The 25,391-nt window shown below is 58.3% G+C and overlaps 1 protein-coding gene across 1 annotated transcript in view; it reads left to right on the top strand.

The window, feature by feature from the left end:
- MAST3 (microtubule associated serine/threonine kinase 3) overlaps window positions 1-23,003 on the top strand; it is a 30,594-nt gene extending 7,591 nt beyond the window's left edge. Inside the window, exons 3-29 of the mRNA XM_040628254.1 lie at window positions 2,186-2,274; window positions 2,354-2,423; window positions 2,604-2,624; window positions 3,141-3,219; window positions 3,667-3,827; window positions 4,016-4,091; window positions 4,370-4,579; window positions 4,665-4,766; window positions 5,003-5,135; window positions 6,689-6,750; window positions 7,156-7,241; window positions 8,084-8,292; window positions 8,954-9,092; window positions 12,272-12,404; window positions 12,641-12,806; window positions 13,353-13,454; window positions 14,140-14,262; window positions 15,075-15,154; window positions 15,547-15,667; window positions 15,773-16,202; window positions 16,723-16,964; window positions 17,467-17,673; window positions 17,961-18,187; window positions 18,668-18,790; window positions 19,408-19,544; window positions 19,651-19,832; window positions 20,696-23,003. Coding sequence (XP_040484188.1) covers window positions 2,186-2,274; window positions 2,354-2,423; window positions 2,604-2,624; window positions 3,141-3,219; window positions 3,667-3,827; window positions 4,016-4,091; window positions 4,370-4,579; window positions 4,665-4,766; window positions 5,003-5,135; window positions 6,689-6,750; window positions 7,156-7,241; window positions 8,084-8,292; window positions 8,954-9,092; window positions 12,272-12,404; window positions 12,641-12,806; window positions 13,353-13,454; window positions 14,140-14,262; window positions 15,075-15,154; window positions 15,547-15,667; window positions 15,773-16,202; window positions 16,723-16,964; window positions 17,467-17,673; window positions 17,961-18,187; window positions 18,668-18,790; window positions 19,408-19,544; window positions 19,651-19,832; window positions 20,696-21,228 — 4,243 coding nt within the window. The 3' untranslated portion in view covers window positions 21,229-23,003. The remainder of the gene's footprint in view (window positions 1-2,185; window positions 2,275-2,353; window positions 2,424-2,603; window positions 2,625-3,140; window positions 3,220-3,666; window positions 3,828-4,015; window positions 4,092-4,369; window positions 4,580-4,664; window positions 4,767-5,002; window positions 5,136-6,688; window positions 6,751-7,155; window positions 7,242-8,083; window positions 8,293-8,953; window positions 9,093-12,271; window positions 12,405-12,640; window positions 12,807-13,352; window positions 13,455-14,139; window positions 14,263-15,074; window positions 15,155-15,546; window positions 15,668-15,772; window positions 16,203-16,722; window positions 16,965-17,466; window positions 17,674-17,960; window positions 18,188-18,667; window positions 18,791-19,407; window positions 19,545-19,650; window positions 19,833-20,695) is intronic.
- The last annotated feature ends 2,388 nt before the right edge of the window (window positions 23,004-25,391 follow it).

Here is a 25,391-nt window from a genome sequence, read left to right as displayed (position 1 = left end):
CGGGGGGGGGGGGGGGGAAGATGTTCTTGGAAAAACTGAAGCTAGTCTGTCCCTGGGGCCCCGTCAGCGGAAATATTGTTTCAGAAGCAGATATTTACTGCACGAGGCTGGCGTGCAGGTGGCCTGGCAGGATCGGGTAAGTCGGGTAACATACTGGGTTTAACCACAGCAAAGCCTGGCCTGGCTTGGAGTCTCCGTTTCCCTTTTTGAAAAGCAAAGGCCAAGTAAGGGCCGTGGACTTTACAGGACTGGGTTCAAATAACATGCCCAGCCACTGCCTGGCTGTGTGACCTCAGGCAGTTCCTTAACCTCTCTGTTCTTGAGCTTTTCACTGGTGCTGGGTTGGGGCATTCCTAGAGGGGAGCACAGGCAAAGGCTGGGCAGGGACAGCAGCTGCTAAAGGACCCCGAATACTAGGTTCAGGGCTTAGGCTCTTCTCCCGGATCCTGTGGAGCGACAGAGAGCTTAGGAGTATCTTAGGGATCAGGTGCGGGCAGCTGGGCTCCAGCCAGTGTTTCTGCCATATTCTCATTCTGTGTTGTCCCACATGGGTGTTTATTGAATGGCCAGGCAGCTTCACAGGGTCCTGGGCCTTCTCCAGGGAGGGCTGAGCAAACTGTGGACACTTGACAGATGCTTGGCAAGTGAACAAATGATGCCCAGGTTTCCCTTTGAGACCTCAAATATGGCTGTGTTTTCAAGAAGGCCCTGCCTGAGCGCGAGAGGAAGGTGGGCCAAGTGTTTTTCCCAAAGGCTGCTGCTGGTGACAAATGCTGCAGCGTGGGGCTGAGGACCCAGATGAGGGCTGGGAGAGGATGTGGGACTGGCGGCTATATGGGTGGGGGGTGGGTGTTGGCAGGAAGTTTTGCAGGAACCTGTGGGTTTCACTTTTGCTTCTGCACATCAGACTAGAGGACAGTTCCCTGCGGCTGTTGACGTCTGTGGCCTCAGTTTCCTAGGCTGGGAAATGGGTGCAGGTGGTCTCTCCCACCAGAGTTGTTGGGATAGGCAAACGGTGACTGAATTCACCGGGGAGGCATTGCCTGCCCTACCACTGCGCGTACTGGGCCCTGCAGGAGTTGTGGGGAGAAAGACGACACTATACCTGCCCACCGTAGTCTACCCAGTGCTGGGCCCAAAGCTGAACACTGTATGTCATTCGTCAAATCTTCCCGGCACCTTGCAAAGGTATACAGATGGGGAAACAGACTCAGAAGGGCAACTGCACATGGAGCCGTGGACAGGCTGGATCCCTCCTCCTTGCCTGTCTTGTTGCCTCGGTGGCTTGCTGACCATGCTGTCCCATGCCTTAGCCTGCGCTGTGCCTTCTGCCTGGGACACCATTCCTGGCCCCGTGAGGCCCTGAGGTTTTCTCTCTCCCTCCCTGAACCACTGAGCTGCGTTGGCGGCTCAGGGTATGTGGGCTGATGCACTTGTCGAGAGCAAGCAGAGCCGTTGCTGGGCGACTGCACTGGGGAGGGAGGGGAGACCGTGTTGCTCTCAATTTCCCTCTGCCAGGGCGGGGGCTGGGGGCAGGGCTCAGGTGGGAGAGGCTGGGCAAGGGTGGGAGTGGCCTGGGCCAGGGGGTCTGGAGGAAGGGAACTGGGATGGAGGGAGGGAAATGTGTGGGCAAAAGTTAAGGACGGGATCTAACTGCAAGATGCTGACTTGAGGGTTTTTAAGGGTCAGATTGGCATTTTGGGGGGGACCCGGGGGAGGAGGGCTGCCAAGACATTTGGGGCCGTGGACCTGGGAAGGGGTGCCTGGGATGGAGTGGGGACCTGCCTCAATTCCCCAGTGGGCCCCAGGGTCCTCTCCACCCTCTGCCTTATTTGCCACTGCTTCTGGCAGTGGGCATGGCACAGGCAAAAGTGTGGGGGTGGGATAGTGAACACAGAAGCGAGCGAAGGCCAGCCAGGGGCTCCTGGCCATGGGCGGGGTCTACCGATAATAACCACAGCAGTCTTAATACTAGGTAATATTTGTCAAAAATGGCTACCCCAGGCCTCCAAGACTGAGCTAGGGGCCATGCGGCCGCCCAGCTGGGACCAGAGTGGCAGTGGTCACACCTAGCTTCCCGTCCCACCCCAGAGCTGGCCATGTGTGTGCTCTGGCCTGGGCATGCTGTCCTCTGAGCCCAGAGGTCTGGGCCAGCTCCTGATCCTGTCCCCACCTCTCCCGACAGCTGTCGCAGCGGGAACCGCAAAAGTCTGGTGGTAGGAACGCCCTCGCCAACCCTTTCCCGGCCCCTGTCTCCGCTCTCCGTCCCCACAGGTGAGTGTGGGAATAAGCATGCAGGGGCGGCGTCCTGCCCTCGCCCGCTCTGACTCAGTGTCCCCCTCGTCCTCAGCAGGCAACAGCCCTCTGGAGAGTCCTCGGAACTTCTCAGCTGCATCTGCTGTGAACTTCCCCTTTGCCCGAAGGTGAGTGGTCACTGGCTTTGAGGGATGGTGTCGGCACAGCTGGTGAGGGGATGGGCAGGGGCATGTGCTTGGTGGCTGGGCCTGCCTCCTCATTCACTTTTTCCCCTCCCCCATCCCCTGCCCTGTGGTGGTCTCTCCCTCTGGCTTCTGCCCCTGGCAAACACGCACGGCCTTCTGCAGCCACATCCCACGTGTGGACAGGTAATTTCAGGGAGCCCTTGGGGAGGAGGAGGGCACACCTTCCAGTCTAAAAACTATTAACTCACTAAAAGTCACAAATTCACTTAGTAAGAGCTAATGAAGGACTTCTTGTGTACCAGGCACTTAAATGTCACTCATTCACTCTGTAACATTCAGTACTTGCCACGTGCCATACCCTATGCTGGGGGCTGAGGAAGGCGAGGCTGGACTCTAGCCCTTGGGGAGTCCTCAGTCTGGTGGGGGCAACCAGCATGTATCCCAGCAACTGCAACTCAGAGAAGTCGGAGCTTTGATGGAGTATACGCTGGCAGCTGGGTCAGGGAGGACTTCCTGGAGGAGGCGTCTGAAGGATGAGGAGAAAACACACAGCAGACTGTTCACCTTGAATCTCTGTTCTCAGCCTTTTTAGGAGATTCTTCCTCCAACAAGGCCAGAATCTGCCAGCCGTGGTATCTTAGTCCCCCCAAACCGTGAGGGCCATGCCTTCCTTCCAACTATTCTGGTTCTCTTCTCTAGGGCTGACGGCAGAAGATGGTCCCTTGCGTCCCTCCCATCTTCTGGCTATGGAACCAACACGCCCAGCTCCACCGTCTCGGTACCCACAGTCCCACCTTGGCCAGCAGACAGGCGGGTGCGAGGTGGGGCGGGACACGTCTTTGGTTTTTATCAAGGTGTTGGATAGTTGTCCAGTCAGCCGACATCCTGGCTGCCCCCTTTGTGCCCCATTCTGGGCAATGTATGGGTCCCTGAAAAGACCCAGCCTCAGTCCCAAGGAGTCCCCCAGTCTGGAGGACACAGACATCCTCATCCCATGGGGTTAGTGCCTGGCCAGAGGGAGTCTTGGGGTTGCCTGGGGAGCAGGCAGGGAGGCTTGCTGGAGGAGGGGGCATCAGAGCTGGGGTTTTGAGGGATGCATAGGAGCCAGGCAGGAACGTATTACCATCCAGTGACCAGCAGGCAGCCTAGGCCTTGACGGTTAATGCTGGGGTTCTGGCTTTGGCGCTGACTGTGAACTCGTGGCCCTGATACCCCCTCCTGCCAGTCAAGCTCATCCTCCCGGGAGCGCCTCCACCAGCTTCCTTTCCAACCGACGCCGGATGAACTATGCTTCCTGTCCAAGCATTTCCGCAGCTCAGAGAGCGTGGTTGACGAGGAAGGCGGCCACCGCTCACCCCACCTTCGTCCCCGTTCCCGCAGTCTCAGGTGGGTCTTGACCTCTGACCCTAGCCCTTCCTTGGACTGGCTTTGGGGGCCACGTTATGGCTCCTCCTCCATCTCCGCCCCTGACCCTGTCCAAGCTTGGCCTCTGATCCTTGACCCTCCCCTGGACTGGGTCTCTGGGCCCATGTTGCAAGCTGACTGTGTGTCATCCACCGCCCCCCCCCCCACAGCCCGGGACGCACAACAGGGACCTTCGACAATGAAATCGTCATGATGAATCATGTGTACCGGGAGAGGTTCCCCAAGGTGGGCAGGGCTGATGGCTGGACCGGCCCTAGCTCCCCTCCATGTTGTTGTTCCTCTTTGGCACTCTGTCTTCTTGGCTCTATCCCCCCATCTATCCCATTTCTGCCTGTTCCTGTCTCTCTGTCTCAAAACATCCCCCCAACCTAGGCATATCGCTCCCCCCCCAATTCACTGACCCCATCGCCAAGTCTCTCTCCCCAACTGTCTCTCTTGCCCCCGTCTATGTGTTGCTCCCCAGCCCCATCCAATGACCAGGTTGCCCCGTCCACCCTGCCCAGGCCACGGCACAGATGGAAGGCCGTCTGCAGGAGTTCCTGGCTGCTTTTGCGCCCGGCGCCCGGCTGGCACTGGCCGACGGCGTCCTGGGCTTCATCCACCACCAGATCATTGAGCTGGCCCGCGACTGCCTGGCCAAGTCTGGAGAGGCACTCGTCACCTCCCGCTACTTCCTGGAGATGCAGGAGAAGCTGGAGAGGCTGCTGCAAGATGTGCGTGGGGGGCGGGGGTTTAGGGGTCCCCAGGCAGGCCAGGGCCCAGGGCCTGCCGGTGACGCCATCACCCACCTGCCCCCAGGCCCACGAGCGCTCGGACAGTGAGGAGGTGGGCTTCATCATCCAGCTTGTCCGGAAGCTGCTCATCATCATCTCGAGGCCAGCGAGGCTCCTTGAGTGCCTGGTGAGTGTCCACACACGGCTGCGTGACAGTCCTGCCGAGGCACAAGGGACAGTGCCCACTGAGAGGCGCGCAGGCCACCCCCAGGCCAGGGTGGGCTTCTTTCCCCAGGAAAGGGTCAGGAGCTGAGACCGGGAGGGGAGAGCCGGAGCCGCCCCTCGGGCTGCTCTGGACAGAGGGAACAGAGGTGCCTGGAGGTGAGGCCAAGCCCCAGCTGACCAGCCTCTCTGCACCCCCAGGAGTTTGACCCTGAGGAGTTTTATCACCTGCTGGAGGCTGCCGAGGGCCAGGCCCGAGAGGGCCAGGGCATCAAGACGGACCTGCCACAGTACATCATTGGGCAGCTGGGCCTGGCTAAGGACCCCCTCGAGGGTGAGCTGACAGGGGAGTGGGGTGGAAAGGGAAAACCCGAGGAGAAGCCAGGGCAGAGCTGTGATTCGAACCCAGGCCCATCGACTTCACAGCTGCAATACTGTCCTTCGTCTCTCTGTGGCCCTGCCCTCAGCCACCTGCGGGGCCCACTGTGGGAAAGTGCCTGGGGTCCCTGCATCACACGGCCACACGTCGGACCCTCTGACCTGCCAGGGCCTAGGAGCCTCAGTGTCTTCCAATGCCAAGTTAAGATGGGCCAGGGAGCCACCATTAGCAGTGGCATTCCCGTCAGCCTGGAAACTCACAATGTACTTTCTCGATGTCATCTGACTGTGGCCCAGGAGGTGGACTCGGGGTCAGACAGGGCGACCCGTGGGCTTGACCAAGCCGGTCAAGAACTCCCCCCAGACAGTTGACACGGGAGAACTGAGACATGGTACTAAGGGAGCACTGAACTTGGACCTGGCCTGGGCCAGGTGTGGTCACGGGCGGCTCTGGGGAAAGGTCAATGGATAAGCTGAGTGCTGGCGGATGGAGAGGTGACCAGGTACAGATCTGGGGAAGAAAGGGGGTGAACCAGGCAGGGGGAAGGGTGAACATGCCTGGCGCGTGAGCAGAACAGCGGGGAGGAGGGGTGTGGCTAGAACTGAGGAAGGAGGGGAGCCGGGGAGAAGGCGATGGGGTTGTCAGGGCTCTGCGCCGTGGCCAGTGTCCACCCAGCATCATTGCTGTGTTAACCCTGGGACCGGGCTGCCATTGTCCCCATTCAAAGCTGGAAAGTCTGAGGCTCTGGGCAGATGAGGTTGAGCCGAGGTTCAGACCTCAGTGGGCCCAAGGCCAGGCCATTTATAGACTTGCTTTGTGGCCATGGCTGTACCCGGCTGTGCAGTGGAGATAATGCAGGTGGCGCTGTGGGTGTCCCCAGTATCAGAGGAGGCAGAAGGTGGCCAGTGGTTGGCGGCTGTGACTGTGGGGCCATCGATGCAGTGCCCCCTGAGGGGAACCCACTGAGTAAAGGGGGCTGCATTCAAACCCAGGCCTCCCTCGCCCCTGAGACTCCACTGTCCCATCCCAGCCCTGCCCCGTGACTGTGAGACACTGTCTTCATTGCCATCATCACGGCTCATGTTCACCAACCACTCAGTCGGGGCCACCTCTCTGCCAAGCCCTAGGGCTAGTAAATTGGGGGGGGGGGGCTCCTTCTGGACCACACCCTAAGCTGAGGAGGATATTAGGAGCCAAAACCCAGAGGGCCCATGTCACAGCCTGTGTTAACAGGCCCAAGGCTTGGAGCCAGGATGACGGCTGTGCCATTCAGAGGCTGGGCTTCCCACTGGTCCTTCTGGAAGGTTCCTCAGTCATTATTTAGTCTGGCCTCCTGGGTTTGGCCAAGGCCTGGATGTAATAGGGGCTCAATGATGATATCATGGGAACTAGTCAGGGAGGCACCACGTCCCCAGCCCAGGATGACCCTTGGAAGCCGTAGGAAATCTCTGGGGGATCAACAGGCAGGGCATGGAGGCCCCATTTGAGGCTCCTCCCTTGTCTTACAGAGATGGTGCCTCTGAGTCACCTGGAAGAGGAAGGACAGCCTCCAGCACCCGAGTCCCCAGAGGTAAGTCACAGAGCTTTGGTGCTCCCACCTGTCTTGTTCTTTTCAAGGTAGACTAGGCGGCCATGGGAGGGGCTGGGTTTTTGAGGTTTTGCATGTAGTAGGTGCTTCATAATTGCTTATGACTCTAGGGAGAAGATAGAGGCAAATGAGACTACCCTGCCATGGCGGTTGGGCAGGGCCAGACTGGAGGGGGCACAGGAAAGGGGAGTTTTGGAGGATGTATAGGAGTTTTCTGGAAGGACGACATAGCTTGAGCCAAAGCTCAGAAACTCAGAAGTTGGGCTGTAGAAGTTTGGAAAAAGGAAGTAGCATCAGATGCCTGACCCAATGGTTGAGACTTATGGGCACGGAGAGCCTGGCCTGCCCAGAGGTGGGGCAGGACCCTGACCCCTCCTTGCCCCATAGAGCCGTTCCCTTGTCGGCCCATCACGGAGGAAGCCATGTGAGAGTGACTTCGAGACCATCAAACTCATTAGCAACGGAGCCTACGGGTAAGTCCTTGGGTCCCCATAGACCCATTTCTCAGATGCTCATGGGGATGACTGGGGCCCAGGTGGCCCCTGAGTGTGGAGACAGGGAAACCAAGGCCTGAAGAGGGAAGTAGAGATGCAGTAGAGTCAGGCTAGAGCCTCAGACAGCCTCATCCACAGTCTAGGCCGTTACCTGCCCCAGGTGTAGGAGTTGTAGGTATTTCAGGACCATGCAAGGAACAAGATGGCCGCACGGTGGCTGGAGCGTGCAGTGACCATTATTTTAGTGCCACGCTGACAGATTTGCGTGGAGGTGTGGGGGGAGGGGGCATCCTGGGCAGCATGAGACTGTCCAGCGGAGGGACTGGAGAGGGGCTTATGTGTCTAAGTGACGTCCCTCAGCAGCGTGGCCAGGAGTCTGGGTCAGACGGCTCCGAAAGGCAGTGGTCCTTGGGGTCTTTACAGCCCCCGGGCTTCATCTTACGGAGGGTTAGTCAGTTCGAGACGGTTTTACTAGATACGCGAACCTGGCAAGCTCTGAATGGTTAAAAATCTGCTCATTTTGGCACTCCGTAAAGCTATTTGAGTCTGGCTCAGGGGGCTTTTGAGCGAAAGGGTCTCAGTCTGCCGTGAAGAAGTCACCTAGGGGCCACCTTTGGCTTCTCCATGTGACACCAGGGAGGGGCAGCTTAGACCCCTAGGGGGCTGCTTTCGGAGAGGGCCCAGGTAAGGAGAAAGGGTGTCCCGGGTGTGGGGCATGGCACGGGCAGAGGCCTGGCCGGTTGGGTTCTGGGCCCAGGCCAGGCCCTACTGCCTGCGGGGGGTGCCTCAGTGTCCGGCCTCAGCAACCGCGGCTTCCCCAGGGCTGTCTACCTGGTCCGCCACCGAGACACCCGGCAGCGCTTTGCCATCAAGAAGATCAACAAGCAGAACCTGATTCTGCGCAACCAGATCCAACAGGTCTTCGTGGAGCGTGACATCCTCACCTTCGCTGAGAACCCGTTTGTGGTCAGCATGTTCTGCTCCTTCGAGACCCGGCGCCACTTGTGTATGGTCATGGAGTATGTGGAAGGTGCGGCCACAAGGGCTTGTATGCCTCTGGTGACGGGGAGCTCACCCTCTACCCAAAAGAAAGTCCCGCCTTTGACCAAGCTGGGGTCTACTCTGTCCTCCAAGGGGTCCCAGCCTGCCTCAGGGGACCCTCAGTCTCTGGCTGGGGGCCCATCTTGGGGGGTTGGGGCTGAGGGAGCTCAAAGAGGAGTGCGAGGGGAGGACCTTGGGGGGATAGGGTACGGATGGACATCTTCAGCAGAGGAGACTGAGCAGAGGCCTGTAGGCCAGAAGTAAGAGCAGGGGAGGGAGGGAGGGAGGTGTGGGGCGGAAGGACCAGAATGGTTGGGGGCCAGGGAAAGGAGTTGTGGGATCAAGTTTGCAGTTTAAGAATGAGCAGGCCCTTCAGCTGAGCGCAGGGGCGTGCATTGATCAAGGTGCTTCTAGGCAGGGAGAGGGAACGAGCACTTAGGAGGCACCAGCTGGGTACAGGGTAAGGCCCTTACAGAGCTGCTGTCGTGCCAGGGGAGAATCAGGAGTCAAGGTCGGCTCTCCCTCCTGCCCCTTCCAGTTCCCCACCTTGGTTTGGTACAGACCGGGGACGTTTTGCAGGAGGTGGGAGTGGTCCTGTAGGCCCTGGGTGAGGCTATAGAGCCCAGGGGCTCTGTTTGCACCCCCCACAGGCGGCGACTGTGCCACGCTCCTGAAGAACATGGGCCCCCTGCCCGTGGACATGGCCCGCATGTACTTCGCCGAGACGGTGCTGGCGCTCGAATACTTGCACAACTATGGGATCGTGCACCGCGACCTCAAGCCTGACAAGTGAGCCGCCTGGGGCCTCAGGGGCGGGGGCAGGGCCTCTGATTGGGCTCTGAGGCTGCTCAGAGCCCCACCTGTCCGGATTCTGCTGGCCCCTGGGGCCCCTGATGACAGGAAGACGCGGAACAGTGGCAATGTTGGGCACCTGGTGTGTAGAGAGGAGAGCAGGTACTTAACAGGCACCTGCTGTATGCAAGGGGAGGACAGTACATTTCTGGAGGGGCTGCCAGTCAGAGAGAGGGTGTGCACTTTAGGGTGCACAAAATATCCTCAGAGCTGCTGCTCCAGGGGGAGAAGACGTGCACTTAGGAGGCAGCATCTGTATACCGGGAACAGGGATATGCCCTTTGCAAGACCTTACACGTGAAGAAAGGGACTATGCCTCTCGAGCACCTGTTGAGTGTTCGTGCAGGGAAGAAAGGAAGAGAACGTGTTTACTGAGAGCCTCGGGAGGTTTATTTTACTCTCGCACCTAAGAAGCACCTACTGCTTGCCAGGTCCTCTATGGCTGCCTAAGACACGTGTGTGAATAATCCTTCATGCTTTGTAACCCCTACGTAATTTGCAAGGCCCTCTGCCCTGCATTAATTGAGTACCTGCTGTTTCAAGAGCCAGGGGCTGCTCTTTTATCAAGGCCCTGGGGAGTCCAGGCAAGCACCTCGAGTTCCTCGTGTTCTGGCCGCGTGGAGGTGTGAATAGAAACGTCAAGAGCCTGCGTGTTTTCGGGCATCTTGCAGCCTGTGAGTAGCTTAGAAAACAGAGCAGATGTGTATTTTCAGGAACCCAGATGGCAGTATGACTAACTCCTCGCACACTGATGACCCTTTCGGATTTATAAAGCACATTTTTTCATCTGGTGCGTATTCATGGGGCACCGGCTTTGTGTAAGGTGATTAGAGGAACAGTTATTAGGCAATGGCTGTGTGCCAGGCCCAGAACCCTTCGGTTCCCTTTTTACAAAGATTTTGTTTTGAGAGCAGCATGGAGCACCTTACTGTCCCTTTCTCAGAGGAAGACACTTGCTACGTGGAGATGTGAACAGAAGCGTCAAGAGCCCTGCCTGTTTCCAGGGCATCTCGTAGTTTGCCAGCAGCTCAGAAGATAAAGTGTGTATTTGGCACCTGCTGTATACCTGGGCCTCTGTGTTCGACACTCTAAGGATGCCCTGTGCCCAGTAGAACTCTGCCCAGTTGAGTGGGATGGGGTCTCCTGAGTGTCTCAGGTCAAACGCCAAAGCAGGACCTGCCCCTCCCAGGCTCGGGACCCTCATGTGCCAAAAGCGCAGGCAAGTGGCCAGCCCCAGAGGCCTCAGGGAGGTAGGCACACTTAATAGGTGCTTGAGAAAAATATATATATTTTCTCACTTTGGAAAATTTCAAATACATCCCAAAGTCAAGAGAAGGTGCATTCATTGGCTGGGGCCATCAGACCAAAGTAGCAGAGGCTAGGAAGCTGAAGCCACAGAAGCGTATTCTCACAGTCCTGGAGGCCGGAAGTCCAAGATCAAGGGCTCAGCGGGGCTCCCTCTGAAGGTGCCAGGGAAGGATCTCTTCCAGGCCTCACCCCCAGCTTCTGGAGGTTTCGTGGCTGGTGGCAGCATCACTCCGGTCTTCATGTGGAGTCCTTCCTCTGCGTGTCTGTGCCCACATGTCCCCTTTTCATAAGGACACCAGTCCTAGCGGATGAGGGGCCACTGTCCTCTAGGACGTCCTCATTTAACTAGTCACACGACCATCCTCTCCAAATTAGGTCGTATTTGTAGTTCCTGGGGGTTAGGACTTCCACATGGGAATTTGGGGGTACACCATTCAGCCCGGAACAGAAGGGTCCGGTGCCCCCCACCGTCCACTCCCCACATCCATCCTGATCCCACAGCTTCCAACACTCAGCCAGTCCCGCTTCCTCCCCACTTCCGGCTCCCCCCCTTCCCCCAGGCTGGGTAATTTTGAAGCATATCCTGGACATCATAGCATTTCATTTCTAAGAAGGAAAACATTTTTCTTAAATAGCTCATATAGTCAGTGTTCAAGAGGTGAATGTTTTTTAGACAGGCATGTGCCCGTAGGAACTCCAGAAGTATTGGTTGTCTTAACAGTGGATGGCCCCAGGCCTGCCGTAAGCCCTTGGTTTGGTTTGGTTTTTTAAAGATTTTATTTATTTGACAGAGAGAGAACACAAGCAAGGGGAGCAGCAGGCAGAGGGAGAGGCAGAAGCAGGCTCCCCGCTGAGCAGGGAGCTCGATGCGGGTCTCAGTCCCAGTACCCCGACATCATGACCTGAGCCAGTGGCAGATGCTTAACCGACTGAGCCACCCAAGCGCCCCAAGCCCCTGGTTTTAACTGTATCTGGCGGCTACACCGACATGGTTTTCCTCAACTGGCGTACACCCTAGTTGCTCGAGAAACATCCCTTATTTTTAAAAATAGCGGCTGCATAGTAGGTGCACAGTGTTGTTTCTTTATAGAGTCGAGGTACACATATGTGCCAGATAAAAGGTTTATCAGACAGCTTCGATATACACGGTGAGTTCTAGAAATGAAGCAGCAGGTGTACCAGGAGATACATGAAAACGTAACTTTATAAAGATAGCGTGTGGATTCCATTATCTAGCAAAACGTGCATGTACTTCAGCTGTTGGGAAAACTTGAACAGCAGGGTACATAGTAGGTGTACAAGTTTTTAAAAGCGGGTCTCATGAGGTTCACAGGAAGATTTCTGTATACAGCAGATGCTCAAGGTACGTTCATTGTTCAACAGGGAATGTAAACGATAAGTGCTCGCAAAGTGTTCAGTTTGTTGAAAAGAATGGACACGTGTACAAAACTATATTACAGATCCACCCAGTAGGTGTTCAGATGTTTTAACACATAGTGGGGAGACGGAGTGATTCTCAGGAAATTTATATTTGAACAGCGGCGTATACAGTAGGTGCTCAGCAGCAACAGCAGATGCATCCAGTAGGTGCACCAAGATGTTTGCCAAATTTGAAATACTGCCCAAGACCTACTGCTTCTTGTGATAATGAGCCCATGTTCAGGAAGCGCTTTCAGATCCCCTCCGGGGAGTGAAGCTGCCCTGGCTGGACCTCAGCCCAGCTGGGGTGGCCCCAAGTTCTGGGGTGGCATGAGCGACCAGGGACCTTGGGCCCCCCAGCCCTGAGTGCACCGCCCACCCACCCACAGCCTGCTTATCACCTCATTGGGCCACATCAAGCTGACCGACTTCGGCCTGTCCAAGATTGGGCTCATGAGCATGGCCACCAACCTCTACGAGGGCCACATCGAGAAGGACACCCGGGAGTTCGTGGACAAGCAGGTACGCGGGTGGGCAGGTGGCTCTGGGTGCGGGACCGCCTCCCTCTGTCTGGATCCTGACCCTTAGGACATGGGGAGACTTCGCAGCACAAAGGACAAGATAAACTGCCCCCCCCCCCCCGCCCAGCCCCGTAATTCTCTCCGCCCTTGTGCCCAGCCTGGCCTTGGCCTCTCCATCTCTCGTGGCCTCTCTGGAGGTGGAGGCCATCCTCCTTTTCCCCATTCTGCCTGACCCAGGTGTGCGGGACGCCTGAGTACATCGCGCCCGAGGTGATCTTCCGCCAGGGCTACGGGAAGCCAGTGGACTGGTGGGCCATGGGTGTTGTCCTCTATGAATTCCTGGTGGGCTGTGTGCCTTTCTTCGGAGATACCCCCGAGGAACTCTTTGGCCAGGTGGTCAGTGGTGCGTTTCCCCCACCATGGCCGCGGTTCGAGTCTTGGCCCCACTGGCACTCTGGGCGACAGCCCCCCTACAGGGTGCCTAGCCCCAACCGGACACTGGGGACATGGCCACGAGCAAGATAGACAGGGAGGGAGATCAATAAGCAAATTACGAAACATCAGATACAAAAAATGCCAAGGAAAAGAAGCAGGAAGAGGGGAGGGGATGGGGTCCCAGATGTGGGGGAGGGCTGCCTTAAATAGGGGGTCATGGAAGCCTCGCTGAGGTGACAGTGTGAGCAAAGCCTGAAGGAGTGAGAGGGAGCCACAGAAGTAGAAGAGGGGTACAGCCCTGGTAGAGGGGTGCAGCCGGAGCAAAGGCTGTGGGTGGGACTGAGCCTGGTGTGTTGGAAGGAACAGAGGAGGCCGATGGCTTGGTGTGCAGTGAGTGAGGGGAAGTGGTCAGAGGTGCAATGAAGGGCTATCCTCACCCTTTCTCTCCCTCTCCTATTTTATTTTATTTTTTTAATTTAATTTAATTTAATTTTTTCCCCTCTCCTCATTTTAGATGAGATCATGTGGCCAGAAGGAGATGAGGCCCTCCCAGCTGATGCCCAGGACCTCATCACCAGGCTGCTCCGACAGAGCCCACTGGACCGTCTGGGCACGGGTATGTGACTATGGGGGGGTGCGGCCAGGTGGGTGGGATGGGGGCTGGGGAAAGCAATAACTCTACTTGAGAGGCTGCATAGAGGAGGGGGACTTGAGGCTGGGGTTTGAAGGATGCATAGGAGTTCACCAGGAACTCGCAGGTAGCTGGGTCTGATGCAGACGGGACACCGAGGCTGAGTATGGGAGCCTGCAAGGTCACCACGGGCTGTGTCCTAAGGTCCTCAGAGGCCCAGCCCAGTAGATCCCACTGTCCAGATTTCCCTAGCCACCTAATTAATGGTTAAAGGACTGTTTGAGACTGCAGCCGCCCATGTCGCAGCCACTACAGGTCATGTTCATGATGAAGCTCAGCCGCTGGGAGAGGACGTAGGGGCTGAGGCTGGGGAACAGGATACCTTCACGCAGTCAGCTCTACTGCATGGAGTAGAAATGCATGGAAAAGGCCTGGCAAGGAAGCCCTCCTAGGGCTCTGGGCTTTCTCCGGGTGGTGGGATCTCAGAATCCAGCAGAGGAAAGATCAGGGCCTGGCTTCTCGTGCCAGCTCCATCCCTCTTCAGGCTCTGAAACAGTGGCTGCTCCCCTCGCCATCTTTACGGTTCTGTGTTGGCCAAGTTTGGGCTCATAGTTGGTCCAGGGGGCAGTGGGGACAGGGACCCGCAGGGCTGAGCTGGGCATGTCTACAGGTGGCACCCACGAGGTAAAGCAGCACCCCTTCTTCTGGACACTGGACTGGGCCGGGCTTCTGCGACACAAAGCTGAGTTTGTGCCACAGCTTGAAGCCGAGGACGACACCAGCTACTTTGACAGTAAGTGGGAGTCAAGGGGGCGGGCTCTTCTGTCCCACATTCGTCTGAGACGGGGAGGGGGTGTCTGCCAGGGTCTCCACCCCAGCGCCTCGCCCCGAGCCAGGAGCTTCTGACTTCCTGAGTCTTTTGAGAAATTAGAGCAGGTCTGCTGGCAGCTGCCCCCCCCCCAGCTGGTTTCCTGTGCATCTGGGTTCAGGAGGCCACGGCATCCTCCCGGGTTGTTAGAGGGGAAACCAAGGCGCCGAGTATGGCAGACCCTTGCCGGACATGTCTAGCAGGTTCAGCCTCCTGAGTGTCCAGCCCTGACCAGGCAGGGAGCCCTGTCTGTCACACAGCTTTGCTGTGCTTTGTGGAGGGAGCCCCTGTGACACTGGGTGGGCTCAGACAAGTCTTCCTCTGCCCACGTGGGGCTCCCGCCAGACAAATGAAATGCCCTCGGTTTCCAGCACCTCCTCCAGAATTTGCCGTGTGCTCTTGGGCATGTCAGAGATCCTCTCTGAGTATCTGTTTCCTCTTCTGTAAAATGGGGAGCATCCTTCTAAGATGCCCAGTATTACCTAATTCCGGGTGACCCGTCTCAAGGGTGAGGATACTGAGGGTCAGACGCAAGAATTCCCACCCACGATCCCGCGGATCATAGGGCTGCGGCTGCGTCGTTTAACTCTGCCACTTAAGCCTCCTGTGGTCCCTAAATACACCAGACGTGGTCCCATCTCAATGTCCCTGCCTGGGACACCCCCCCCCATCACCCCACGGCCCTTGCGGCCACCTCTGGGCATCAGGGGGGCTGCACGTGCCTTTCCCTCCTGCAGCACGCTCGGAACGTTACCGCCACCTGGGCTCGGAGGACGAGGAAACCAATGACGAGGAGTCATCCACAGAGATCCCTCAGTAATTGTGACCAGATTGTGGAATACACACACACACACACACACACACACACACAGCCCAGCGTTCTTCTACCTTTTTTTTTTTTTTTTTTAATTATTATTGTGGCAAGAATACATATAAAATATACCATATTAGCCATTTTAAAGTGTACAGTTCAGCGCCATCTAGCATATTCAGAATGCTGGACACCCATCACCTCTGTCTAGCTCCAGAACATTCCCATCACCCCAGAGGGAGACTCTGTCCCCACAAGCAGTCACTCCCCTGCCCCACTCCCCCAGCCCCTGGCAACCACCAATCTGCTTTCTGTGTCTGGGTTTGCCTGTTCTGGACCTTTCCCCGAAGTGGAATCACAGAACATGTGGCCTTTCGCGTCTGGCCTCTTGTGTTCAGGACGACATCTTCAAGGCTCACCCACGACGTAGCCCGGGTCAGAGCTTCGCTCCTCTTTACGACCGAGTAATATTCCGTCGTGTGGATGGGCCACACTGCATTTACCCCTCCGTCGATGAACGTTTGGGATGTGTCCACATTGGGGTGCCTGTGAACAGCATTGCTTGACTGGGGCTCGCTTTAGAGCCTCCCCAGCTTAAGTGTCTTCCTTTGTTTTGAATTAGAGGGAAAAAACCTTCCCTGCTGCTTGTGGGCCTGAGCCCCACGCACAGCATCCTGAACCGCCACAGGAACCCCGGCTGTGGCGCCGTTGGTTTCCAGGCCCCTCTGAACCTCAGTTTCTCCATCTGTACAGTGGACGACAGACTGCTGTTCTCAGGGGTGTGGCGAGGATGCATTGAAGGCAGTGACTCACAGGGAAGCATTGGGCTTATAGAAAGCACTCAGCTAAGCCAGCTCTTCCCCAGGGGCGTGGCTGCCTGCCTCCTTGTCCTTACTGTTACGTTCTGTTGCTGCCAGGTCTACAGCAGCTCCGAGTTCCTGGCCGCCCAGCCCACCCCAACCTTCGCTGAACGGAGCTTCAGTGAGGACCGGGAGGAAGGGTGGGAGCGCAGCGGCGAGGGCGAGTTTGGCCGCCGCTTCAGCATGGAGATCCGGTAGGTGGGCTGGGGAGCGTGAGCAGATCCAGCCTCCAGGCCTGCCGGGAGGTGGAAGCACAAGGTCTAACACTGGAGAAAGCTTCCCAGGGGCCCAGTCGAAAAGGGTCAAACATGCGGGCTGGCATGTCCGAGCCCTGCCAGAGTGGCCCCTGGCTCTGCATCCCTAACCACACTGGGCATAGCACAGGGGGGCGGTCAGACTACTAGGCTTTCGCTTGCCCTGTCCCCTCTGCCAGAATGCCCTTTGCTAACGAACTCCTGTTCATTCTTCAAAGATCAGACTCAACAGAAAAATAATCAGTGTCTGCTAAAGGATGTGTATTGGAAGCTGGGTTGTAAAAGACAGACAGAAATTTCTCGGGCAGACAGAGGACCCAGCACACAGAGAGAGCTCACCCCGCATTTACACATTACCTCTGTTTCAAAGCTGAGAGTTAAAATACGGCCACTAGGGGTGACTGGGTGTCCTGGGGTGAGGGGACCTGGCAAGCACGACCTTGGCTCTTCCCTGCTGCAGACTGAGGTCCTGGACATCCTCTGGTCCCTCCTGCCAGTCATCTTCCCAGCCGGAGCGGGGCCCCAGCCCATCGCTCTTGAATACTATTAGCCTGGACACAATGCCCAAGTTTGCCTTCTCGTCGGAGGATGAGGGAGCCAGCCCAGCCTCTGTGGGCCCCAAGAGGCCCATCTTCATTCTGGGGGAGCCTGATCCACCCCCAGCAGCCACCCCAGTGATGCCCAAGCCCTCAAGCCTTTCTGGTAGGTGAGGTCCTGGATGGGAGGGATAGTACTGTAGAAAGTTTCCCAGAGGAGGGACTATTTGAGATGGGTTTTGAAGGATGAGGAGGAGCTCTCCAGAGAGCCCATTCACTTATCTAACAAAAGCTTTAAGACAGGAGAGGCCAGGGCTCCAGAGAGGCCTCAAGCCTCAATGTTACTCCCAGTCTAGGGGGTCATACCCCTAGCTTCATGGCGTCAGGACGGGACTGGAGAAGGGGACGAGGCTGAGGAACTCTGAGAGGGGTGTAGGGGTCTGATGGGTGGAGGAAGGTTTCTTAGAGGAGGGGACTTAAAGAGTGGAGCTTTCCAGGGAGAGCAGGGCAGGAAGGAAGTGTAGGAAGAGGGAACTGCCTGAAGAAAGGCCAGGAGGAGGCTGAACGGTGTACATGCCGACTGGGGAAGAAGGGGCTTTGCCTTCCGAGGGCAGAGGGGCGGAGTGGCGAGACTGGCCAGGCTGACCCCCAGCCCTGCTGACCCCCAGCCGACACAGCCGCCCTCAGCCACGCGCGCCTGCGAAGCAACAGCACTGGCGCCCGGCACTCGACACCGCGGGCCCTGGATGCCGGTCGGGGCCGCCGCCTTGGGGGCTCAAGAGACCCAGCTCCCGAGAAGTCTCGGGTCTCCCCCAGTGGGGGCCGCGTGCCCAAGTCTGCCTCAGTGTCCGCCCTATCCCTCATCATCACAGCCGGTACCGCATGTGGCCCAGCCTCATCTTTGTTTGTCTGTCCACGTCTATTTTGACCACCGGGTGGGGGCCGTGCCATGGGACAGGGGAAGCGGCTAGAGCCAGGGAGAGCTGGGGGGCTGGCATTCCTGGCGGAGGGCACTGCATGTGCAAAGGCCAGGTGGGGGGACCATGCTTGGGGCATTGGAGCAACAGCAAAGCAGCCAGAGTGATCAGCTTGGTTGGGGGGGCTGCCCTCCCAGCCCTGGTCCCTGCAAGGGAGTGACCCCCTCCCAACCCTGGTCCTGCAGATGATGGCAGCGGCGGCCCGCTTATGAGCCCTCTGTCCCCACGCTCGCTGTCCTCGAACCCATCATCCCGAGATTCTTCTCCGAGCCGAGACCCGTCCCCCGTGTGTGGCAGCCTGCGGCCCCCCATCGTCATCCACAGCTCAGGCAAGAAGTACGGCTTCAGCCTGCGGGCCATCCGCGTCTACATGGGCGACAGCGATGTCTACACCGTGCACCATGTTGTCTGGGTAAGTTGGCCTTAGGGTGAGCGGGAACAGCGGGACCTGGTTTGAGCCTAACTTCCCCCTGGCAAGGCACTTCACTTTTGGAGCCTTCCTTTCTAGTCTTGGGAAAGCGGGCTCATTGCCGGCAAGGTTTTAGAGCCCAGGGCAGGGAGCTGGTGCCAGCTGGGCCTTTTAGTCCCTCTTCCATAATTATGGGGGGTCAGGGTTGGGCAAGACCGACAGGGATGGATAGAGGGATAGAGACCTCAGGTGGGCATGAAGTTCCCACCCTAGGCCTGCAGGTGCACAGTGGGGGTGTCATCCTGCCTCCTCCCAGTCCAGGGCCTTTTTCCCTCCTCACCGGTCACTCTCTGAACAGCCCCCAAGGTCCAGGAAACAGCATGGGCGGCAGCCGCTTGCTGGGGTCCCACGGCTGACTTGGCTGGCATGGGGTCTCCAGCTGTGGGGCCCCAGACCGCTGATACCACCCACCCCCACCCCCAGAACGTGGAGGAGGGAAGCCCTGCCCAGGAGGCGGGCCTGCGAGCTGGGGACCTCATCACCCACATCAACGGGGAGTCAGTTCTGGGGCTGGTGCACATGGACGTCGTTGAGCTGCTGCTGAAGGTACAGCCCCCACCAGTGCCCACCCTTGGGGCTCCTAGAACCCCTACCCCCTGTCCATCCTCAGGGTCCCCAGATCTGCCCCCAGCGCCTACCCTCTGGTTTGCTCCTGTGACCCCCTGACAGTTCCTGATGCTGAGGTTCTCTCCCTGGAGCCACACCTTTCCACACGTGGTCCCACCTCCAGGCCTTGCATGTCCCCTCCCCTCTGCCCAGGATGTACCTCCTCCTTTGCCCCCCGCCCCGGGTGCCCCTACTTTTGGCCCTCCCTCTGGCTCACCCCGACCATGTGTGCCTGGGGATATGCGTACTGTCTTTGTCTTCCTCAGATCAGGGGTCCTCAGGGGCTGAGGCCTGAGGGTAGGGAGGTGGGCACAGGCCAAGAGGCAGGGCCTTGTTTGGATAGCTCCTAGGACCGGCAGGTTGGGGGTGGGCAAGCTCATTGCATGGACGGACAGATGGTGGACATGTACCTTTGGCCCACTAGGCGGTGGGTCATTAGGTGACAAGTAGGTGGATAGGATCAGGGGCTTCGATGGATGAAGAGGGAGGTGGGTGGGTCGGTGGGTGGCTCCCTAGATGGGAGGCACCCAGGTGACCCCTCGCCATCCCTCCTGCAGAGCGGCAACAAGGTTGCCCTACGGACCACAGCCTTGGAGAACACCTCCATCAAGGTGGGCCCCGCCCGGAAGAATGTGGCCAAGGGCCGCATGGCTCGCAGGAGCAAGCGGAGCCGCCGGCGGGAGACACAGGACCGGTGAGCAGCGGGCGGGCCCTCCACGGAGTGTTGGTGGACCACCCAGGGCCGGCTCCCTGGACTGCTGGGGTCGCGGGTTCTGAAGCATCGGGGCTCTCACCCTCAGGCGGAAGTCGCTCTTCAAGAAGATCTCAAAACAGTCCTCCGTGCTGCACACCAGCCGCAGCTTCTCTTCCGGCCTCCACCACTCCCTGTCGTCCAGCGAGAGCCTCCCGGGGTCGCCCACCCACAGCCTCTCCCCCAGCCCCACCACGCCTTGCCGCAGCCCAGCTCCTGATGCCCCAGCAGGTACGTGTGCTCCCCGGGGCCACCCCGGGGCAGCTCAGGTCTGTGGTGCCTGGCCCCATGGAGCGAGCCAGCAGGGTTTAAAGGAGGGAATGACATGATGTAGGAAATGGGGTGACCAGAAGGGCCTTTCCGGGCAGCCTGGAGGTGGTAGGAGAAAGGTGTGGGAGCAGAGAAGAGCGTACCCAACAGAGGGAGCATCAAGAACAGCGGGGGCTGGACTTGGGGGGGTGCGGTTGTGAAAGCAGGGAAAGGCTGGGGAGGGAGGAAGTTGGGAGATGGGTCAGGCCAAGGAGCTGGGCTTATGTTGTTGGGCAAATGGGAGCCATGGAGGGTGTGTGAGCTGGAGAAGGGGGTGTTTTAGAGGGGTCTGAGTTTTAGAAAGATCATTCTGAGGCAGGAAAGGATGATGACTTGGCCCAATGCTGAGCACCCCCAGACCGTGAGATAGCCAGACACAGACACCCCCAGCCCCACTGGGTTAGCATCCAGCTGAAGGGAGGAACAGGCTGGGGCAACCCAAAGGGGAAGAAGGGAAGGCCTCCAGGAGGCCTGGGCACCCTGGTTGCTACCCCTCTGGCTCACCCTGACTTCACGGGGTGGAGCATGTCTTTGGCCCATTGAGTGGTAGGCCATTAGATGTGAAGTGGGTGGATAGGAACTAGGGCTTTGATGGATGAGTAGGAGTTCACCAGATCTAAGCCAAGGAAACAACTTGCACACAGAAGAGGAGGCAAGAAAAGCAGGCATACTGGGTGGCCACGGAGAAGGGCGTGGGCTTTGGCAGGTGCTCTCAGCCCCAGAGCCCCACCTCAAGGCTGGAGACATTGAGGCTGGTGGCCCTGACCCTCATCTGTCACCCACAGACACCACATCCCCTCCCAGTGCCTCCCCGAGCTCCAGCAGCCCTGCCTCTCCTGCTGCCGCTGGCCACACCCGCCCTAGCTCCCTGCATGGCCTGGCCGCCAAGCTCGGGCCACCCCGCCCCAAGACCGGCCGCCGCAAGTCTACCAGCAGTATCCCGCCCTCCCCACTGGCCTGCCCACCTGTGCCTGTGCCCCCACCCCGCTCACCCTCTCCCCTCCCCGGGCACCCACCCGCACCCGCCCGGTCTCCGCGGTTGCGCCGGGGCCAGTCAGCTGACAAGTTAGGTTCGGGTGAACGGCTGGATGGGGAGCTGGGGCGCCGCGGCCGCGGGCCAGACTCAGAGCTGGTGGTCATGCGGCGGCTACACCTGTCCGAGCGCCGAGACTCCTTCAAGAAGCAGGAGGCGGTGCAGGAGGTGAGCTTTGATGAGCCGCCCGAAGAGGCCATGGGGCCGTTCACCTCCGTACCACAGATTGCCGTGGAGGGCGCAGAGGCTGTGCTGGGAGCCCTTGGACCTGCCGGGAAGGACTGATCCCTCCCACCTGGCCTCTCCCTGGCCTAGAAGTTGGGCTTTTTTTGTGCAATGTTTTTTCCATAAGGTGACTTCTGGATGGAGACTGAGCCACCAGACTATGACACCTGGAAGGCGAGAAGCCATCTCGGTCCTTACTGGAAGGCGGAGACAGCACCTCCCTTGTGTTCTGGTGCAGATCAGGGGCCGTAGGGGCAGGAACGGGGAACAAGGGTGGCATTGTAAATAGCAGCAAATCCCTGCGACTAATTTATTACTTTTTATAAGCGATAGGTAGACTGAGTCGCCATATGAAGGCGGCTGCCTGGGTCCTGCCCCCTGCACCTGGGAAACCCATTTGCAGACGCTGCCCCACTGGGCTGAGAAGGAAGCACTTTGGACAAGTCATGTATGTTCGTGTTTTCTAGGTTTTCTGTATTTTTTAGTTTTTTTGTGTTACTTGATCCCATCTTGGCCCAAGACCCACTGATTTGAGGGGATACGGGCAGGCTTACCTGTCCGGGCCCAGTTTGGATATGACCTGGAGGGTCTACAAATGATTCCCCTCTACCACAAAACAAGCAATCTTGATGATGGACTGGATTCTGAAAGCTACTTCTCACTATCATAGCCTCCATCCCTAGGCCAGTCTTGCTAGAGTTTGCTTCTAGTCCTGAAGGCTTCCGCCTGGAGGAAGGGATGTAGGAACTGGGACTTTGATGGATGAGTAGGAGTTCACCAGATCTAGGCAGAGGGGTCACCGATCCCAGAGGGTGACACTGATGCCCTGGGAGGGAGACTCAGGACTCCAAGGGTACTGCCAGGGCAGGAGAATATCTGCCCTGCACAAGATTTCATGTGCTTGATGCCCACCAGGGTGAGCTCTTGACCATGATGTGTCTGAAACACCCCATGGCAGGGGGTGTCCCTCAATGTGTCACAGCCTTCCTAGAATGAAATTCAAGTGAGAAAACCCAACTGGGGGGCAATGGGGCCCAAGTTTGAATCTTGGCTTCCCTGTGTGGCTCTGGGAAAATGGCTTTCCCGCTCTGTGCCTCAGTTTCCTTGTGTTTACAAAACTAATCCCAATGACTATTTATTAAGCATCTACTCTATGCCAAACGCTTTTACTCGTGGCTTCTCCCTCAGCCAGCCTTGAGAAGGCTGCAGGTGGTGTCATCATCCCCATTTTACAGACAAGTAACTGAGGCCTGGTGAGGGGTGGAGACTTGTCTCACAGTCACCTGGTAAAAATCATGCAGCCAGGCCTGAGTCATCTCCAGCTCTCTTCCCTAGGATGCTATGACCCCCTGGGCATGTCAGACCGAACCTCCATTTCCAGTTTGGAGGTGCCTGGCAAGATCACTGTGTCCCACATGGTGAGGGCACTTTCCAGGCACTGCAGCCCACTCTGCATCCCTCCCAGAGACCCCCGCCCAGCACTGGCTGGTGTTGGAGCTAGACCAAGGCTGTGCATGACTTGCTCCCTGTTTCCATCCTGGAGCTGACAGTGAATAAAAGCCCACATTTACAAAGAGGAAGTCCAATGTCTGGATTTGTGCGGGGCAAAGAAAGGGGTGAGGGAAGAGTGCGGTGGGGACAGGGTGAAAACTGGCTTCATTTAAAGGGGTTTTGTAGGCTGCATAGGAGTTCAATGAGGTTTCTCCCTGAGGCCTTCTCGGGTCCCTGGCCTCCTACTGCCCTCTTCCTGAGTACCCATCACAGGCTCTGCCCTTAAAATCATCCAGACATCGATCTGGGGCCCTGCGCTGTGTTAATAAAATAAATAAACCATCTTTGTGTCCTTTCTATATAGGTTTTTGCTTGGACTGTGCCCCATAACCGGCCCCGCCCCAATCCCCCAGCCCAGCCCAGCCCAGCGCAGCTCCAGTGCTTTGGGTTACTTCTGAGCTCTAGGGATAGTACCAGAAACCTTTGGCCACTCCCCCGCTTCCGAGTGTCCTCGGGTATTTCCGGAAACAATCGTCCGCATCTGGGTCCTTGTTGGGCGTGTTCTCCTGCAGTTCGTTCAGCTGTTTCCGGACGCTCTAGGCTGCCATGGAAACGCTTTCAATCCCGGCCTATTCCGCTTTCCTGAAAAGCTCAGCTTTCTGTAGCGAGTTCCTTTCCCACCCCAACGTCTCCTCTTCCCTGAGCTCGGGGCCTCACTTGCCCTCTGGAGTCATCCATTCTTGGCAATTTCTGGAAGCTGATGGTCAGCCTCTGGGTCTAAATTTCCAGGGCCTCTATCTGAGTCCAAGCACACTCGGTTCTTTCCAAAACTCTCCGCAGTCCGGAGGCTCAGCCCCTGTTCCATCAGTCCAGCTGGAAGGCGCTCGGCGACTTCCGGAATCGCTCGGGCATCTCAAAGCCCCGCTGAGCCCAGGTAAAGGCTTAGCTGACCCGATTGCGCTCGGCTGTTTCCGGAAATGATCCGACGATCTCGTGGCATCCTCACCCGCCAGTCCCGCGGGAGTATGTTCGGCTCTTTCCGCAAATACTGGCTGTCCCGAGGCTCCGCTCTCGCCTCGCTGCGCCCGCCCGGCCCGAATGCGCTCGGATCGTGCGCGGGCGGGCCGGAGTGTTCGGAACCGCGGCGGTGGTGGCGGGCGGATCCCGGCCGGCGACGGCGGACCGCGGTGGAGCCACGGACGGCTCAGCTCGGATGTGACGGCGGCCTCGGCGGCGGTGGCGGCCGCGACCAGGTAAGTCCAGGCCGGCGGTGTGGCGGGCCTGGGCTGGCGTGCTCCAAATGGGGCTCTAAGCGAATGTGGGGCCGCGGTGGAAGTCAGAACGCGAGCGCCGAGCTGCATCCGCCCACGAGGCTGGGAGCCTCAAGGGTGGAGGCAGCTCGGGGCTCGACCTGGCAGCGATGCTGCCTGCCCGGGACTGTGGGAGAGGAATGGGGTGCCCCCAGGCCGAGATAAGAGGCTGGTGCTGCGGTCCCGAATGGAAAGAGGCCCTGCCTGGAGTGGGGCGTCGAGCAGTAATGAGGGGCACCCAGGCATTGTGTGGGACATAGTGGGATGCAGGAGGGTCGGGGGTCGACTCCACTTCCGTTCCCCGGGCTAAGCTGCTGGGTCCACGCAGGCCCGAATGCGCGTCTGAATACGCATGAGCGCGCGCGGGCCCTGCGTCCAGCCGCCGAGCCCCAGGCCAGGCCTGACCCCTCCACCCCGCCTCTTGGATTCGGGGAGCGCTGGCTCCCGGGCGCACACACCGGGGCGTGTGCAAACCTGTGCATGCTGGAGCGCGGAGGCGGGCAGGCAAGCGGATCCAGGCGGTTTCCTGGATGGCCCCTTGCTGGGCCTCAGTTTCCCCACCTGTAGAATGGGAGTAAGGGGGCCAGAAGCGGGTAAGTTTGGGCGCCCCGGAGTGTGGAGCCTCTGCTCCCTGCTCCGACACCCTCTGGGGCTCTCGTGGTCGGGGGGATAAAGCCCCGACCCTCTGTCTGGTACTCGAGGACAAGCGTGGTCGGACACTCTGGTACTCGAGGACAAGCGTGGTCGCTGCTCGGTGGCTTTCATAGAGCCACCCCGAACTCTTGGCAAGCAACTTCCCGCTGTCAAGCCCTAGCACGTACTACCCTCTACCCAGTGCTGTCTCCTGTCCTCTGTGAAGACCCGCCCTCTAGAAAAGAACGCCTTCCCCCACTGCCCAGTCTCAGGAGAACTGAACCTGCAGGGTTGAGATGGGGAATGCTATCTGTGGTGGGCTGTTTCCCCAAGACTTGGGGCTCCTGGGGCTTGAGCATCGCCCTGCATCCAGCAGCCTCCTCCCTTGGCAGCTGTGATGCCCATTCACACTCTCCTGGCTCCATGTCTGCCTTGGGGCCAAGGTCCCCTTCGTCTCCCATGACCCCCCTCGTGTTTTGAGATCCTACTCCAGGCCCCTCATTTAGCCAAGCCCGGATACCGTCCCCCCACTTCATTTCTCCCCTGCAGAGACCTTGAACTCACTTCTTATTCCTTTGCCTGTGCTGGGGCCTCTGCCTAGACCTGCTTTCCTACCTCTTTGCTTCCTTACTGCCTCCTTCTGTGCTTAGCTGGCGGGCCCCTCCTTGGGGCTCCCACAGTACCCTGAGCATTCCCCATCACACTCCACCCACTGTGGGTACAACCATCTAGCCATGTGGCTGCTGCCTCCTGCAGTCTGTTCTGGGCCTTGAGGTTGGGTGGATCTCG

The sequence above is a fragment of the Ursus maritimus genome, unplaced genomic scaffold (assembly GCF_017311325.1).
Source record: "Ursus maritimus isolate PB19 unplaced genomic scaffold, ASM1731132v1 scaffold_14, whole genome shotgun sequence".
Classification (NCBI taxonomy): Eukaryota; Metazoa; Chordata; class Mammalia; order Carnivora; family Ursidae; genus Ursus; species Ursus maritimus.
Note: the sequence above shows the minus strand (reverse complement) of the source record. Positions and strands in the feature narration are given on the sequence as shown.